Source organism: Tyto alba, unplaced genomic scaffold (assembly GCF_018691265.1).
Source record: "Tyto alba isolate M040663 unplaced genomic scaffold, T.alba_DEE_v4.0 Super-Scaffold_33, whole genome shotgun sequence".
Taxonomy (NCBI): domain Eukaryota; kingdom Metazoa; phylum Chordata; class Aves; order Strigiformes; family Tytonidae; genus Tyto; species Tyto alba.
The window spans coordinates 1,608,909-1,623,370 of NW_024881308.1; the positions used below are offsets into that span (position 1 = coordinate 1,608,909).

The 14,462-nt window shown below is 39.8% G+C and overlaps 1 protein-coding gene across 1 annotated transcript in view; it reads left to right on the forward strand.

Annotated features, from left to right (window-relative positions):
* The first annotated feature begins 228 nt into the window (after nucleotides 1-228).
* LOC104358645 (ubiquinol-cytochrome-c reductase complex assembly factor 1) overlaps nucleotides 229-14,462 on the forward strand; it is a 49,917-nt gene continuing 35,683 nt past the window's right edge. Inside the window, exons 1-5 of the mRNA XM_042801122.1 lie at nucleotides 229-285; nucleotides 2,944-3,048; nucleotides 4,664-4,768; nucleotides 9,045-9,152; nucleotides 11,957-12,029. Coding sequence (XP_042657056.1) covers nucleotides 262-285; nucleotides 2,944-3,048; nucleotides 4,664-4,768; nucleotides 9,045-9,152; nucleotides 11,957-12,029 — 415 coding nt within the window. The 5' untranslated portion in view covers nucleotides 229-261. The remainder of the gene's footprint in view (nucleotides 286-2,943; nucleotides 3,049-4,663; nucleotides 4,769-9,044; nucleotides 9,153-11,956; nucleotides 12,030-14,462) is intronic.

The window sequence follows — 14,462 nt, forward strand, 5'->3', positions numbered from 1 at the left end:
TCTCTCTGCCGCCAAGCAGCAAAGCCCAGCCAGCACCCCCGTTACGGGTCGGGCCTTCCACCGGAGAGGACTGACGATGGCGGGCCGGACACCCATTTGCCACCCTTTCCCCTCCGCACCACAGACCCACCGGTCCCGGGGGTTCCTCTCCAGCCCGGCACCGTCCCGCGGCCCCGCGGCGGGCCCCGCGCAAGCGCGGTCGGCGGGGCGGAAGGGGCGGTGCCGGGCTGGCCGCGCCGCCGGAAGCGGCGCCGAGGACCCATGGCGGCGCTGGTGCGGGCCGCGGTGAGTGGCGGCGGCGGGGGCCGGGGCCGGGGCCGGCTCCCCCGCCCCGGGGAGCGGGCGGCCTGCGCGCGCCGCCGCTGCCTGTGGGGCCGGGGCGGTCCCGCCGCTGCTGGCGGCTGCCCCGCGGAGCGCGCGTGAGGAAGCGGCTGCTCGGCGGAGCCCGCGGAGCCCTGCGGGGGCTGCTCCCGCTCCCGCCTGCACCCCCCTTCCCCCGGCAGCGGTCTCTGGTGAAGAGGCGGGTCGAGGTTTCCTTCAGTTTGTATTTACATGAGAGTTACGCGAGGCTTTAGTACTCCCTGGTGGGGCTTGAGACTATTTTTTTTTTTTTTTTCCTCGATCTGCTACTTCTCTTGTTGCCTTGGGCACGCCGTTATGTGCCCTGGGGGGTGGGAATTAACATTCTTGGAGATTCCCCTCTCGCCTTAGAGGTGTTCGATAGCAAGGATGATACAAAAATTCCAATTTCTGTGTTCAGATTGGGTTCCTATGAATGCGAGTGAATTACTAAATGTGCAATTCCTTTCTTCCTACACATCTTTGTGCTTTTAAAAAAATTTCTATTAGCCTTTGAAGCCTGCAGCAGACGACCACTTTTTAGCATATAGTCTAGAAAAGGGAAGTTTGTGCCTGGGTCTGATACTCTGTCACACTGCAAATATGGGGATGGCCAGTGCTGCTAGGTGGAGATAGATTTGTCAGGAATGTGAAAGATCTTTAGTCAGAGGGCAATAGCCGCTTATGAAATTAATCTACTAAATTATTGGAACTGGTGTCTCGGGGTGTGGTTTTTACAAGCACGGTGAGGCCTGTCCTTTCAGCTCTTAAGCTGAAAGCAACTGAGAGCAAACCTGCCTGAGAGCAACTGAAATGCAGTACGCTTGAGTTCCTGCTTTCTACTCCTTGTTCATGTCTTTGCACTGTTGCCTACCACTGCCTCCTCCAGCTTTTTTTTTTTTTTGGCCCTTGTGCTCCAAACGCTGGAGCAACAGAAATGTGGCAACATAAAAAGTTTCCTGCAGTTTTAATGTGTTAAAGAGGCAATCACTAGCGGAAAGGGAGGAGGGAAGCAAGGTGAGTGGTGGAGAAGCAGCGAGTCACCACATGGGTTCAGCTATCTGTGGAGTCCTGATTGTTGTCTGAATATTCACCTCCACTAGTTAATACTGCCATTGTGATAAAGCTGTGCTTTACCTATGAAGAGATCTTGATGAATAGTTTGTCTGTTACGTAAAGCTTACCTGATGGTTGCCAGGAGGATTTAGAAGACCACAGTGATAGTCTTTCATCTGTATCTCGGCAAGGCAGCTACCTGCAGGAGGTGCTTGCCCTGTCTGCAGACTATTCCTGTGTAATACTGTTCAGTTTATGCTTAGTACATTTTCTTTCAGCCAAATGGACAAGTAAAAGCAGCGCTTATAATTTGAAAGGAAGGTTATGATCTGCAAACAGTGATGCTGGCTTAGGAAAGATTCCTTAGCTCATGGTGTTCCTTTCCTGTTGCTCTGCTGCTTTCTGCTGTTATCTTTTTCTTTATTATTTGATTGTTTATCACATCTCACCTTTTAAATGTGTGTATCATTTTCATAACTTTACTTGCTGAAACTAAGTAGTCTTGCTACAGTGGAAGCGGGAAGATGTAGTGAACACTAATCACATCTGTTATGGTAGTGCATCTTGCAGTTTTTAAAAACCCAAATCAATTCCCTTAATGGATTAGAAGTGCAGCTCTGCGAGATGTTGAGGAGGGCCAGCCTGAGGAGGCAGTACTCTGCACCTGAGGGACAGCAGTGACTCTGCAGGTATAGGGAAGGGGAACAGGACCTCAAGTTGGTTTTGTGTCTGTTCCTCCTAATCTTTGGGCATTTCTGCTAGTTTCATAGTTGTCTGTTCACTGGGCATCACTAAGAAGATTTTGACTGCCCACCCCATCAGGTATTTATACAAATTGATAAGATTTCCCTGGAGTCTTCTTTTCTCAATGCTAAACCTCTCATATGTTGGATGCTTCAATCTCTTAATCATCTTTGTGGCCAATTAAGAATGAAGCTATTTTTATTAGAAAAAAGCATATCCATTCTAATATCACATTATTTCCACTATTAATGTAGAACAAGTATGAAGGAGGAAAATATTAACTTATATATTGCAGAAAATGAAAGGTGCAAAGAAAACCCCACCTTTTTCCATATTAACTGACATTTTCATTACTGAAAATTATTCTCTTCACTAAAATTTATTGGGACAGTATACGCTTTTGAAATACTAAAATTCTTGGCTGTGCCAGAGTAAAGTAAGACAAAGATGCATAAAAGTGGAGAGTTGGATAAGGGCTTTTTTAGAGATCAGTCAAATTAATAATGCTTCTTAAGCATTTGAATTTATTGTATAGCTATAAAAAACATGGTGTAATTTTGTGATGTAGACAGCCCACTATTTCCTTTGCCTGATCTGTTTCTGCCATCAAATTTGAGTTGCATGCTTCTACTGGAAGGCAAGATTTTTTTAAAATAAAAATTTATACTTACGTCAAGTGCAAGTTGGGAGTTTAGTCTGGGGATTTCTGTATAAATTCATAAAACCTGTGGTTTAAAAGGAGGACATTTAAACCATTCCTGAGTATTAGGCTCCTTTTCTTCATTTCTAGTCTCTCTGTTCCAGAGCTGCCAGACTGGAGTAACTCAATGGATAACAGCATGCAGTGGATTATTACAGGCAACTACAGTCCAAGGCCAGTGTAGACAGATCCTTTACGGTATTTTCCAGGTAGGCTATCAGAGTGTGTTCAAGTGTGTAAAAAATTAGATAAATTTAAATTAGTAAGAAAAAGTCATGGTTTTTAAATAAAGAGGCTTCCAAAAGTGATGTCTTCACTGTCTGTGTACTGCTGAAATATCAAGGCAATTTATAAGCTTTCTGCTGCTAAAAGGGTGAGCTCCCATTCTTTATTAGAGTTGTCTTCATTCCAGCTATGTAGTCTTTGTAGAGCCAAATAATCTGTCATGAGTAGATTAAATGCAGAAGTCTGAATGTAGGTGCCATTTTTTTCAAAGCAGTTAGTCATGATTGCATGTAATTTCCAACACTTTGTTTTATAGAATGTCTCCACTGTACAGTAGCCTTGAGCTTTCTAGTACTGATGGTATGTTTACCTAGCACAGCATAACATTAAGTAGTGTTTCAGTGGAAAGCACTGCTGTGCAGTTTTGGTTCCGGTTCTGTGATAGCATGCACAGGGTCAGATTGAGCCTATCCATAGTAAATTAAGTAGAACGTGATGTAATAGCAGTTAATAATAAAGAGGTGAAAAATGTGTACAAAATGGGAATAGATGCAGACTATCTGAACAGAATTATAGTGTATCTCTTAGTGCTTCCTTTTCGCAGACAGTGAAATGAGAGGAGATTGAGCCTCTTCTTTGTCCTCCTGTATATTACAACTTGTATCATAGAGCCTTGATTTACAGATTTAGAAACTTACCTGCAAGCTCTTTGGCTTGGATGTCTTTTCTCAGATCAGACCTTGCAGTCCTGGGAAAACTGCCTGTGATTTTGTGACACAACCATATTATAAAGCACCAGTTTATATCAAGTAGCATATGATGTCAGGAGTAGAGGGAAAAGAGCAGTTATGAAGTTGATTAGATTGGGTCTTACTCTGAGCCACCAATAGATTCAGTAGACTTCTGGGGATAACTACTCTGAACAAACCAGCATATTTATTTTGTCTGAATTTATTCATAAACAAGTTAATGCTAATCTGGGTGTGCTGAGGCTGTGATAGGCGTTCTGTTCAGTGCGCAGCTTCTTACCTGGAGATCCCACTCACTCCTACTTGATAGTTTTCTTTATTGTGCAGTAGCTCTGTAATAAAAATAATGTGCTATGAGGTTATAGTGGTTGTAGTGGTAGCTTTTACCCTGTAATTTGTTTTTCTCAAGTCCTGGCCACAAAGACAATTGAATGGAGTATAAAGTTATAATTAAAAATGGCATCAACTCTGTTTCTCTGCAAGGACAGGAAAAAGCATTATCCTTTCTTAAGAGACAAAACCTATAAATAGAACTAGTGTGTGAGAAAATCAAAGCAGATAGCCTGTGGTTTTTGAGAGTGGAGTGTTCTGCTAGTCCATTCTATCAGTACATCTACAGAACACTAGAAAATGTGTGGTGTGGAGCATTTTACAATGGACAGCCATTTTGTTTGTAACAGTCATGATAATAAATTTGTGCTTTTTGTGATATAAAGTTTTTCAGGATTAGACTGAACTATAATTGACTTGGAAGCAAACTAAGGGTAATTGGTGTAAAGTTAAGTGTTCACTAGTCAACGATCTCTTCATTTTTTTCTTTTCTTTTATTTTCTTTTCTCATTTTTACCAGAGACGCAAGGCTGGCCAGTTCCGATTGTCTAAACCCTGTTGTGGATTCATTCAAGCCAATGGAGCCATTACACAGCAAAACAGATCATTTTACAATACAAATAAGGTTAGAAGAGTTTCATGTTTCTATTGCCAGAGGGCACATTGTGCTAGGGATTATACAGATACAGGTAACAAAACATGTAGGAGATGATTCAACTTTTATATGTCACATTTTAGTATAGTGTGAACAATAGGTCCGATCATCTGAGAAGTGCTCTCTCTTCTTTTCCAGTAAATGAAGAGCTAGCATAGAAATGTGCAGTTATGGTTGGGTTATCTGGGGTGAAGGTTCCAATGATAAGCCTGAAGGCTGCTTTCCAGTGAGGAAAGAAACTACTTATCGGGGTGGGGGCAGGTGTTTCTGTCTTAACTTTAAAAAGGGAAACACAGAGGTTGCCCATACATGTTAGAAGTGACAAGATGTCTCCTGATTCTTTAGCTTGGGAATAATGTGTAATGACAGTTTTGCTATTTGCTAAACACTGAAAATTGTCATGCAATCTACTAATACTGGCTAATTACTGTGTAATAATTTATATACTGTTCATCTGTACTATTTTGTTAATTCATGGCTTCTGCATCACTTGCATTTATTGTCTTTTGTCCTGGAATAGAAGATTTCTGGAGCATGAATCCTCCATAAAATTAGTTCAGCACTTAATCCAAAGGAATCAGCAACTCTCAACTAATAAATATCCTGATCCTGCTCTTGTTAACACAGTGAAGAAAATGGCAAAATGAAATGTGTGCACAAGAAATAAGAGGACAGAAGGAAAAAGAAAATTAGGGATTGATGGGTAAAACTTGCATAAAAGCAACAATCCCAGTTTGCTATCTGCCTAATTGTGTATTTTGCCGCTGTAAAGTTAGAGGTAAATACGTAACGTGGATAGACAAAATGAAGGAAAACAAGGAGATGTGTGGAAGGAAAGAACCCCTGGCAGCTGTTTCTATCTAGTTCTTAGCTAGAGGTTTTCCTCTTTTTTAGTCAATTTTTCAGTGTTTTTCAGCTGGTGAGGTAAACCAAACATTTTGCAGACAAAAAGATTGAAGCATATGAAATGGCTTGCACAATTTACCAAGGTCAGAGCTAAGAACAGAATCCAAGCTCTCAAACATGGTGCATACCCTTAGTCCCTATGCCTGCCTGTGCCGCCCCTCTTACACCTGCACAAGCAGAGCAGATCTGGGGGGGCAACGGATGACAAGATGGTAGATCTAACAAACCAGGAGTGCCATGAAGATCTTTAAGGTGCAGGGGTCAGAGACTTACTTTTGGTGTATTGGGAAGGGGTACAAAGGTTGAAAGATGAATCGGGAGATTTCTGGGTTGAAATAGCCTTGGTATAAGAAGCCAGGCAGGATTTATGACCAGTGAGGAACCAGTTTACAACATCAGGTAAAGTTTGAGTTGGGTTTTTGGACTGCAACCTCATTATTTTGAATAGAGAAGTCTTTGAAATGTGAACTGGACTGCACTCCTGGTGGGAAAATGGTTTAGAATTAATGGTGAGCTCCAGTGGTTTAATTTTTATAACTGATGTCAAAATTAAGAGGATTGTTCAATTTGAGCACTGAATTTCAGGTATTGAGCCTGAAAGTCAGCCTGAAGTGGGCTTGTGTCCCTTTCAGTGTCTTGATGAGCTTGTTTTGAGTGAGTTAAAAAATGTATTTTTGAAGTTTCCTCTGTATATTTTCTATATCTGATTTTATATATGCTTATAGGACTGTTTAATTGCATTTGGCTGTGGTCGTAGCATTGGCAGTATGAACTGCATACCTCTGTCCATAGGTTGAACCAAACACCTACTGCTTAAATCCCCTCTCCATCTCTTAAGCTAGACTTGCAGAAGAGTGAAGCAAGAATCATGGCATTTCTTAGAAAAAGACTGTTTTCCAGTCAGTTATTTTTTTAGTGATGAGCTAACAACAGTGGAATAGAGATAATTTTGGTTTTTAACTTAACTTCCTCTGCATAATGAAAAATCCATACAGAGGGAGACTTCATAATACATTTGTAAATAAGAGGCATATAGTAAAATTAATCTGCCTAGATTCCCTAGGGCTTTAGTATGATTTTAATTCCTATGGAGGAGATGAAAGTTGCTTTAGTGAGTTTGGTATGGCAGTGGTTATTGGGACACAAGTTCTGCATTGAGCATATTCTATCATTGCCTGTCTGGAAGCAGGCTTTATGGAGTTATAAGGTTAGGTGTCATTTTTAGTGTAGAGAAGAGTGTTGCATGGGATAATCTTGAAGAGAAAGTACTTAAAGTTGCTTAAAAATTCACATACATGTCAGTAGACTCACTGGGTCCATCACATGTGGCAGAAGGTGGGAAAGTGTCATTGCAGATGCTTTTGTTCTAGATGATAATATGGGACTTGGTGGACAGTTTCAATGGCCAACATTCAAAGCAAGGATCTGAGTAGTAAAGGAGGTCCTGGACAGTACTATGCTGTCTTACTAGGTGACTGATAGATACTAAAATGGCACTGTACATGTTTCTTCCTATTTACCTGAATACTAGACATGATGGGGTTCAAGACATTAATAGCCATTTGTGGATAGTACACAAGTACAAAGCATTTTAACTCAAATGCTAAAGCTTGTGTGTGGATATACACAGGGATTATGTATCAAAGCTACAATTTTTGTCACATTTATAGTTAGCTTTTAATTAAGTATAGCAACTTGTACAGCATATGTGTTTGTATTTTAATAAGTATATATTATGCATGCCATTTCAAAAACTACTATACTAGTGCTTGGAAAGCTATAGAGAATACAGCCAGAATGATCATAAATGTGAAAAGCCTTCAGTATGAGAAGAGGTTGTTTTAAGACCCTTCTAAACTGAGGAGAGGTAACTGATGGGCATATGTATGATACTGGCCTATAAAAGATACTGGAAAAAGAAATGGGAAATGGTTGTTTATGGCTTCTTACAGGAAAACTGGGAGCATCCAGTGAAATGGCGAGTTTGGAGTTAAAACAGGAACAAGGGGATTTTTTTTTTTTTTTTTTTTTTGCATAACTGAACTGTGAAACTCATGTACCGCAGCTGTGTGTTATGGAGGTTAGACACTGGGGTGCTGAAGGTGCATCCAGTTGTAGCTGCCAAAAATTAATGTATGGATACATTTTCTAGTGCAGGAATAACTGTCAAAAGCTGGGCTGGTACACCCCAGGAAGCTGTGGTGTGTGTGCCATATTTCTCTGCTTTTGTGTCTCGTCCATGTATTTGCTACTGGTCCTGGTTGGAGATGGCATTCTGGTCTAAGTGTTTGTTCTGGCGGTGTATGACAGTCCTTATGTTGCTAAATTGCCTCCCTACTAAGAAAATTAATTTCTTAGTATGCTCAGGTTTTAGGAGGAAGTGTTTAAGGTAAACTTCCAGCAACTTAAAGCAATTTAACATTTTGTTGGTCAGGGAACTTTCTCGGATTATAATGGCTCTCAGCTGTATTCCTCAAGTATATGTAGGACACTCATGTGCATTAGATTTTGGTTAGATGGGTTAAAAGTAGAGTAATTTGTTGGTGACAAAATACTTATACTGCATGCTTAATTCATTATAAATTATTTGCTGGAGTACAAATGGTAATTGCTGATGGCTGATTGCTGCTGCCAAAATGCTTAGAGGCAGAATGCTGTGTAGATTTCTTATCAGTCTAATGGTGTTTAAGATGTGTAGTTAATCTAGAAGGGAACATCTATCTTCATGTTGCAGACACTGCAAATCACTGGGGACTAAATACTTTCCTGATCTAGATTTTCTGCAAGTACTATTTAGATTAACTGTAAGGAGAATAACAATCTTTAGGAGCTTTTCAGTAGGAACAGTGGGTTCACGTGGCTTCCTTTGTTTTAAGATGAGGATGATTTGTTTATATAATACATAATTTGAATATGATAAGCCTGTGAGAGTAAGAGAGCAAATGTGAAAGGTTAGCTTTATTTACTCTTTTTCTGTCATTTGTTTGCTCATTTTATTTGCAAAAGATTTAAGCTCAAGTAGTATCTAGAAAGAATATGAGAATCTGGAATGGGAGCCATGTTTTGGAAAGCAGGTTTCTGTACAAATTATTTGAGTCTGAGCTTCCAGTGGGATGCTTTTATCAAAATGGTTACGCAATGTTTGCATTCATAAACAGAGGAATGACACATAGGAAAACCACGTAACATTTTGCAGAGGAGACCTAAATATGTATTTGCTTTGTTGAACAAAGTAAACAGAAAACCCCAAATTCCCTATTAAACTTGTAGCTTTTCTAACTGAGATGATTTGTCAGATTTAATTGCTAAGACTGAAATATGTGATATTTCAATTTTACAGCATCTTTCTGCAAAAGATTCCTTGCAGTCATCTGAAGAGAAAGTGGGTACTTTCACAAGGATAATAGAAGCAATGGGTTTCACAGGACCACTGAAGTATAGCAGATGGGTAAAGCATTCATTTAGTAATTCTTTTGGTTGTTTGATACTTTTAGAATTATAAAAAGCAAACAAAAAATCCTCCACTTTTTTCCTTATGATAGGAGCAGTACTTAAGGGAAAAGTTCTAATTATTACACATGTGAATTCCTGGTTTGTGATGTGAGGAATAATAACCCATAGCTTGAACCTCACTTGATCTATGCATTGTCATCATTGCCATAAGTTTGTAATCTTAAGCCTTCCTGAATTTCTTCAGATACCTTATTTTTCACTTTGTGCACCAAAGAACACAATACCAGCCTTATTATCCAAGTCAAACATCCACATAGACCATCATGTTGTCTCTGATAATGACCAGTTGCAATTATCTAGAAAGAATTTAATTCAGGAAGAGCATATTAAGACACTTGTTGACTGGAGGAGCACGAGACAACAGTTGTCTGTTTCAAGACTTCCTTCATGAAACTAGGTATTTTTCTGTAGTATCTATTGATGGATTTTTCTTTTATAAATTTGTCCAGTTGCACTTTGAATTCTTGTAAGATCATAGCATTCAGTATTGGGGAGTACCATAGCTTGAATACACACTGGGGGAAGTACATTTGTTTTCAGTTGGTGTCTTTTTGATTTTGTACTTAAAATAATGGTGATTATTCTTTCCTTAGAGTGGTTATTCACATTCTCCCTTCTACTGATGATTTTATAGACTATCATATTCCATAATATCTTAGTCTTTCTCTGGACTGAGGAGACTTAGTCTAACTTGTTCCTGTTACCAGGGCTTCTCATTGCCCTTCTCTGAACCTCTTAGTGTTCTGTATTTCTGTGACAGGAGGATCTCCCAGACAGTAGTGAGATATGTTATAATTGCTATTTGAGTTGCTGTTCAGTAGCAGCTGTCTTGGGTAGAGTCGCAAATAGGTCCTCCTCTTACCCATTTTTTAAATAGTCCTTTCATAAAGCAACTGACTGACTTAAGAGGCACCTTCAGTTCCTCATGCAGAAGGAAAAAGAGTTGAAATTCATAGTTTCTTTGCTCTGAACTAGGACATAGTATAAAGGAGTGAGAGGAAGAGGCATCTTGAAGGAAAGGCTGAGCCCAACTGTGCAGGAATTAAAACCTGTAAGGTGTTTTGAATATCTGCAAAGAAGAGTAGACCTCCTCTGAGACTGATCTGAAATTGTTACTGATTCCATCTCACTCCTCAAAGAAAATATAAAGAAAAGATAATTGACACTTAAGGGGGTTAGGTGTTTTGGTTAAAATCAGTTGCTTTTAATCAGGTGGTACTAAACCTCATGAGAGAGTAGTTTCTCTCCAATGTGCTTGTGTACATATTGTTGTAATAAAGATTCTTATTAGCTCGAAGTGTTGATTCAGAGTTCTCCTTAATTGCTGCTCTTTACTGCCTGCTTTTGGCTGGGGAACTTGGTTTTGGAGAGAGTTATTTTGTGGTTAGGGCCCAAGAGACCTGAGTTCATTTTTGGCCTTGCCAGTTCTCTCTCTAAGATCTTAGGGAAGTTTTTTAATATTTCTGCCTTTTTCAATATTCTACTCCCTTCCCCCACACTTCCTCTATACCCTAAAACTTCCATGATTAAATTTCACCAGTTTCTTCTGTGTTACCTGCCTTATTTAAGGGCTGGATTGCAGGGACTGTTCTTTACAATATGTTTTTAATGTTTACTAAAGCCTGGTCTGGGGCAATGGCTTTCATCAGGGAGATCTCTAATCCCAGGCCAGGCAGTGTTTCCTTTAAAAAAGAAACCATCAAAACTCCAGTAAGCAGTGTAAATTATTTTACTGCAAGAAGTTTAGAGGTATACTTGATTTTTGACAGAAGCCTGAGGTTGTTGAATAACAAAAATAATGGCTCCTGTGTTTCCACAGCAGATCAGTTGCAACTTACTTATTTTTCTTTTGGTTGGAGGAGATGCAAATAATTACTGTGGTAATTTAAAGTGCCATTTGACAGGCATAGTGCTTATCTCTGTAGTAGAGGGAGCACTGAGATGATCCCAACTATATGTCAATAACAATAAAACAAACAAAACAATCCAAACCCAATATTGCTTCCTGGTGCAGGTAGGGGAGCAGGCTCTGGAGTTTTTAACATTTTTTTGTCTCCCCTTGATGTTAGTAAACAGGAATGGCTGGCAGCTTTTTAAGATCTTTGCTATCAGTCATTGTGCTCTTTGAAGCTTCAGCACATGTATCTTTGTTACAGATAATGCACAGAATGTGTTTCTGGTGCAACGGCAGGCCAAGAACAAAATTAGATGTGCTGAAGCACCTGAGTATACCTCATGTCATTCATCATTTGGGATTCCTTTCTCACTTATGAAGCTTAGTTGGTCAACTTTCATTTTTGTAGGAAAAAAATATTTTCAGGACATGTCTGGTATGTCACTTTTTTAATATTAAAAACTTAAATTATACAAAGCACTGTGAGTGGTATACATCAATTAAAGTTATTGGAGGAAACTGGGAATTGTGAATTGACATCTTTGGAGTCTCTAAGGAAGGCCATTTCATTTATTTTTCTGTAATGACAGTATTATATTAGACTAGATTTGGAAGGGTATTCAAGAAGCCTTTTTTTTTTTTTTTTTGCCTCAAGGCAAGATTGATTGTACTTGTGTCATTCCTGGGAGATACTGTAGTTTAATGTGCTCCTGAAAATCTCAAGTGATTGTGATTTTCAAAAGAAGTCTTTTCAGAAAATGATATTGTATGTATTTAATAAAAACAGTAGTGTTCTCTAGCTCTCATGATGAATACTTTAAGTATTGTCTTTTCTTTTTCTTTAGAAAATTAAGGTAGCAGCTTTGCGCATGTACACATGCTGTGTGGAGAAAACTGACTATGAGGAATTTTTTAACAGTAAGTAATGGTCTTGATGGTATTTTGACTACTGCCCCGATGAGAGAACCTCTGATGAAAGTTCATTAGATATATTTCTACCAATAAATATGACAGCAAAGAGACTTGTCAGAGCCTAACAGTGAGTGGTCAACTAGAAGCTGACTCTACTACAGTATTCCCTTAAGCTCTGAAGTGGTAAGGGTTCAAGGGCAGACTCTGGAGTCTGAGATTGTTACATTTTGCTAGCTGCAGTGGAGAACAGGAATGAAAGTGGTATCGGTAAAACCCAGAATATCTTGGACTTTGAAGGATATTGCCTTTTTTATTACCAGGGGTAGGATAAAGTAAGAAACCAGATATCTCTTCCCTTTTTACTGTGGTCAGGTGGTCTGTCTGTCCCATGACCCATTGTGAGAAAGTCCAATATAACTGGGGTGCAGGTATGAGAACCATCCCGGTCCAGCAACGCACAACTTTTTTTATGATACAGGGTCAGTTTGATCACGGGATCCTAGCTGGCTCTCTTCCTCATGGCTGGGGAAGGTTTGACCAACCATGACATTAAACCAGGACACATCTCTTGACTGGGTAGAGGGTATGATTAGAATGGAGACACAAGTTCATCCTTCAAGTACAGAGGAATACTATTGCTTGAATTGAGATGGCTTTTCAATGTTGTGCAGTTTTTTAGCTATTAGGTAAAAAATATGTTGCTGCTTTTATTAGTGTCAAATCTGTCTGGTGAATGGGGAAGATGTGTTTGAGACTTATGTAAGCTTCGGTAATATTTTATTTTTATGTGAATTATTTCCTATATCAGTGTGATTTAGCTGGTAGTGAACCCACTGCCTGGATCTGTCCTGTCACCTGAATTCCTGAGCTACCAAATACTTTCTTACGGCTTTACAATGCACCAGCACAAGTTGGGCGGCTGCTGCTGCCTCTTGAGAGATCAGCTGAAGGAACATCTTTGTGTGTTCATCTAGTGCAGAGCTTATTGAGGGTGGTTTGGTACATGATGTTGCTGCTGCAAGATTTTCCAGTGGTTTTCAGAAGGTTTTCCAAAACTGTGATGTGGTTTCAGCAGTTGCAGGCGTGAGAGAGCTCTGTGAGCAGTAGGATTCATCATTAGTGATCAAAAAATTAGAACCTCATTTTTCCTGTGCTCATACCTCTCCCCAGCTGTGTGCCCTCTCAGGCTTTTTCAGATAGATTCTCTTCTGTTTGTCAGAATAGAGGCCTCTCAGATAGAGGCTTTCCTATTTTTAACTGGTGTTTCACTGTCTCTACTTAACAGGTTAATTGTACAAAGATAAATACATGTTGCCCTAGATTTAAACTTAAAGGAATTTCAAAGCATGTCTGTGAAAAAGATTCTGGCACAGATTTTCAGGCTTGATACTGAGTAAAATGTCGTCAGTTATGTTCTTGATATTGTCTTACTGTTTTAAAGAGAAAATTCCTAGAGCTTCCCTCACTTTAAACATATCACAAACAGCAGGCAGCCTTTCATTCAAGTTTCACTATTTTTTCCAGAATGTACAAGTTGTTCCTTTTTTTATTTTTGCTATGTAGTATAAGTTGTAGCCAGTCCATCTCTGAATTTACACCCAGAGAAATCTATGTTTGCATTGACTTGAGACTGTTAAGTAAGGAACAAGATAGCTTGTTTTGCTGAGATTGACGGAGTGTGTGATGCACCCGTTGCTGTTATAAGAATGCCTGTGGTGTTGAGGTCTATGGTTGTGGTTCCAAATAAATCATTGCTTTCATATAAAAACAGATATAAAAAGTTTTTCTTACTTCTATCTACTTACAGTTGCAGCTGTTTAGGGGATTAGCTCTAAAATTTAACAGGCCTGTGATCCGTGTTTAAAAAGTAGTTCCCCTAAAACACAGACTGCGTGTGAGGTGGGTAGGAACATTTTGAATTGATTTTGCCAGTGAAGAAGCTTTAGGCTGTGGTTCCATGGGCAGCTGAGTCAAAGTAGTGGCCAAAGGGAGAAGGTGCACTACTTTCTCTGCTTATGTTGTGGACTGGACAATTATTGTGTTCTCCAGTGAACCATTTAGGTCACTGAAAGGAAAGAGCCCAGTTTTTTACTGACTTACTGTTTTGCTGTGTTACTGAATTAAAGTGGCACATGGAAGGGTCTGATGGACAGCAGCTGTGGCATAAAGTAGGTGGTGAGAACATGGCATGAAGCAACATATCCAGCTTTCAGTTCAATTCACTCTGTCTTCATCAAACTAGGTCAGTAAGAAGCTGGGTTTTTTTCTGTTCTGAATTACTCCTTTTTCAAAAAAAGATGGGCATTGCTTAAGCCAGAACTGCAGCTCAGTCCCAAAAGATCAACCTTAGTGAGACTAGTAGCAACAGGAAGCAACTCTTAACTCTTTCTCATGGTGATGCAGCAAGCACAGGTGTGCCTGGTACTATGCTGACATGGG